This window comes from Dermatophagoides farinae, unplaced genomic scaffold, assembly GCF_024713945.1.
Source record: "Dermatophagoides farinae isolate YC_2012a unplaced genomic scaffold, ASM2471394v1 contig7, whole genome shotgun sequence".
Taxonomy (NCBI): domain Eukaryota; kingdom Metazoa; phylum Arthropoda; class Arachnida; order Sarcoptiformes; family Pyroglyphidae; genus Dermatophagoides; species Dermatophagoides farinae.
The window spans coordinates 99,861-103,396 of NW_027461522.1; the positions used below are offsets into that span (position 1 = coordinate 99,861).

Sequence of the window (3,536 nt, forward strand, 5' to 3'; positions counted from 1 at the left end):
CCGCTTTCAGGATACAATATGTATAGCATGCAAAGCGACTCAATTGAGAATTACCCTTATACAGAAGAAAAAACAGTGAACAAAAAGTTAATTACGACTGAAGATTTCAAAAATGAAGTGTTCAACCTGCCTGTTGTGCATTCAGAAAACGAGTTTCCTGAAATAAACCCAGCATTAAAAACTGAATTAGACAAAAAAATAAATCCGCACAAAACTTACTCAAACTCGACTGACGAACCCGACGTCAGTTACATATTCGACGTCGAAGACCTTAAAACCAACGACACCCCAAAGGAGTCTATAAGTGAAAAGTTAAACACCTATGCCAAAAAGTACTATAAGGTTATGAAAGAACTAATTGTCAAATTAAATACATACGCAATCAATGTGTACAAATATTTGTCATCCTTTGTAACTGGAAAGAAACTTGAATCAGAAGTAGACGAAGAAACAGAACAAGCTAATGATTCAACTCTAAATTAAAAATGTCAACATTTGGGTAGTAATTTGTGTAGTAAGGAGAAGTTCTAATCGCACTTTTTTTGAAATCAGTATAATTTTTTATGACGCCACAAAGCAATAACGGAAAAACAATGCTAGCGTCCGAGTTCACTTTTACGTACTGAGCCTCGGAATTTATTTTTCCCCAGCTAATCGCTTCGTCTGGCGAAGCGCCCGAATCGCAGCCGTCGAATTCCTGGCCTGTATTGATGTAAACAGCAAAATCCGCTCCGTTTTTCATTAAATTGGCGTTGCACACGTGATGTTTCGGAAGCCCCCCTCCCAATATGATTATGCCGGATTTTTTAGCAGTTCTTGCAGTTTCGTTCATAAATATTATATCTTCTATTGTATCAATTTTCAACTTTGTATCTTTATTTTTGTAGTGAAAATATAAGCAATCTCCAAGAGAACCGTCTGTTATTGCTGGACAAAAAACAGGAATCTTGTTTTTGTAGCACCAGTAGTACAAGCTCGATTCGTCGTTTATGATTTTCCCCATCAGGGCAGTCATTTTCGAAGGCGTCCAGTTGTAGTTTAGCTTGATCTGCTGTTCCAACATGAAATCGAGAATTGGCAAAAGCCAACTTTCAAATTTTACGTAGTTCTCGTTCGGGACGTAAATATTTCCAATGCGATTCCAACCGTCTGCACGCAGTTTTGGTCCTTTTATTTTGTGGAAGTCTCCAACTACAAATTTTCCAAAACAGCGAATAAAATCTTCTTCTATGCCACCAGCGGTTGTGACAATGCAGTCCACCAAATTTTGTTTTGCCAAGTAGACAAAAGTGTCGCGCAAACCGCAGCTGATCATGTTACTCGTAAAAGATAAAAAAATGGTAGCTCGTGTGGCGGGCCTAATTTCTGGGCTAGCCCACGAAAAAATGGTTCCGTCGTTGTTTTGCACGTCCACCAGCTCTTCTTCTTCTTCTTTCGTCAAAGGTTCCGAAGACAAGCGCCATTCGTACATTTGTCTTAAGATCTTTGCGGCCTTACCCACGTTTGTGGCTTGAAATCCAAAATATTGGTACGAATCCAGCAGTTCGCTAATCGTAGAGTTCACATTAAAACGCTTCATCGAAACTAGTTTGGCAGATTCTGATACTGGTTTTGAATGACACATCACTACACTGTGCGCGTCTTCAAAGTTCTTGTCTTTTTTGTTTGCATCGGCACAACCATCTAGGGAAACAACAAAATTCGACATAACCTATTCAAAAACTTAGAAAATTTTGCGAACAAAGTTATGTTATTCGAGAAAATTGGATTTGTAGCGGTGAAAAAATCTTGAATATTATTAACGAAAAAAGAAAAGTTTATTCTCTGAAATATTTAATTTATTCGTTGCCTTTGTCAGCTTCATTGCGAGTAGATAGGATATGGTTTTAACAGTTACTAACAGTTTAAAAAATGCGCCTGCTACATTTGTACCTCACGAAGGAAACACAGTCAACTGGTACTGTTGCGGTCCAACTGTGTACGACGACTCCCATTTGGGCCATGCAAGAAGCTACGTTGTTTTCGACACTATTAGAAGAATTTTAGTCGATTTCTTTGGTTACCACGTGAACTTCGTTCTCAACATTACCGACATTGATGATAAAATAATAAACAAGGCAAACGCTTTAGAAACAGGTGTAGACGTAATCGCCAGATACTATGAAGCAAAGTTTTTCCAAGCTCTTAACAAACTTAATTGTCTGCCACCGTCGTCTATTTTGCGTGTTACTGATTACATTCCAGAAATAGTCAGTTTCATAGAGCAAATAATCAGTAACGGGTACGCTTACGAATCAAACGGGTCAGTTTACTTCGACTTGACTAAATTCAAAAGTTCAGAAAAACATAAATTTCCAAAACTGCAGGTTCACAGTGACTTGAACTCTTTAGAACCCAACGACGCTTCTAAAGAAAAGCGTTGCCCGCTTGACTTTGTTCTTTGGAAAGCTGCAAAGCCGCATGAGCCGTTTTGGGACAGCCCGTGGGGCAAAGGGCGTCCGGGATGGCACATTGAATGCAGTGCGCTTTCCAATTTAAAGTTGGGCAATCCCATCGATATACATTCGGGAGGAATCGACTTGATTTTCCCGCACCATACGAATGAGATCGCCCAATCAGAGGCTTTCCACGACGCGCCAAACGTTTTTTTGAATTTCTGGCACTGTGGACACTTGAACATTGAAGGCAGTAAAATGTCGAAGTCGCTGAAAAACTTCATTGCTATCGATAAGATTCTCGAGGAACGCCCGTTCCAGGTTGTCAGAATATTGTTCTTACTTAACAGATGGGACAAACCAATGAATTTTATCAATGCAGAAAGCTCTTGGAACGAAGCCAACAGCTACCACAAAATGTTTGACAATTTCGTTTCAAGGGTGAATGCGTTGATTCTCGCCGAAAAAGCTAGAAACAACAAAACAGTCAAACTTGATTTTGATGAATTCAAACAAGAATACACATCTCTCAGGTCGACCATTGAGCGAAAAGGAAAAAATCAGCTGAACGACGTTTTGAACGTTTTGAAAAGGTCGGTGTACAAATCGCTTGAAAACAACTTTGACACCAGCGCGGTTCTGCTACATCTAAAAACATTTATATCTACATTTAACAGTTATGAAGCTAATGAAAGCGAAAAAAGCATAGACCTGACTGATTTGTTTTCTATTTCAGAATATTTCCAAAAAGTACTTCGTACGCTCGGTTTGTGCCTAGAGCAAAACCAAATTGATTATCACGTTCGTGAATCTGCAGCTAACGCAGACGTTGACGCTGTTATTTCCGAGTTTATAGGGCCGATTAGAATGCAAGTTCGATCCGCTGCAAAAAAACTGCTCAAGATTCCCGACAGCAAGCCTCTTGGCATGGAACTAATGAGCATTAGCGACCAGATGCGTCAGGGTTTGCTCGACAAATTCGCTATCAAACTGGAAGATACAGCTGGCTCGTTTACATGGAAAAAAATATAATTTAATTTATATATATAAATTAATAGCGTGACTATTGGTTGTGTTTGTAATGGAAAATCCGGACCCTAG

General features: G+C 39.3%; 2 protein-coding genes across 2 annotated transcripts; one reads left to right on the forward strand and one right to left on the reverse strand.

Moving 5' to 3' along the window:
* Positions 1–460: 460 nt before the first annotated feature.
* LOC142598102 (uncharacterized) lies at positions 461–1,624 on the reverse strand. The gene has a single exon (XM_075735065.1). The coding sequence runs from the start codon at positions 1,622–1,624 to the stop codon at positions 461–463; it is 1,164 nt and encodes a 387-aa protein (XP_075591180.1).
* A 250-nt stretch (positions 1,625–1,874) lies between these two features.
* Positions 1,875–3,536, forward strand: LOC142598103 (cysteine--tRNA ligase, cytoplasmic-like). Its single transcript, XM_075735066.1, has 2 exons — positions 1,875–2,854; positions 3,494–3,536. The coding sequence occupies exons 1-2, from the start codon at positions 1,881–1,883 to the stop codon at positions 3,534–3,536; spliced, it is 1,017 nt and encodes a 338-aa protein (XP_075591181.1). The 5' UTR covers positions 1,875–1,880.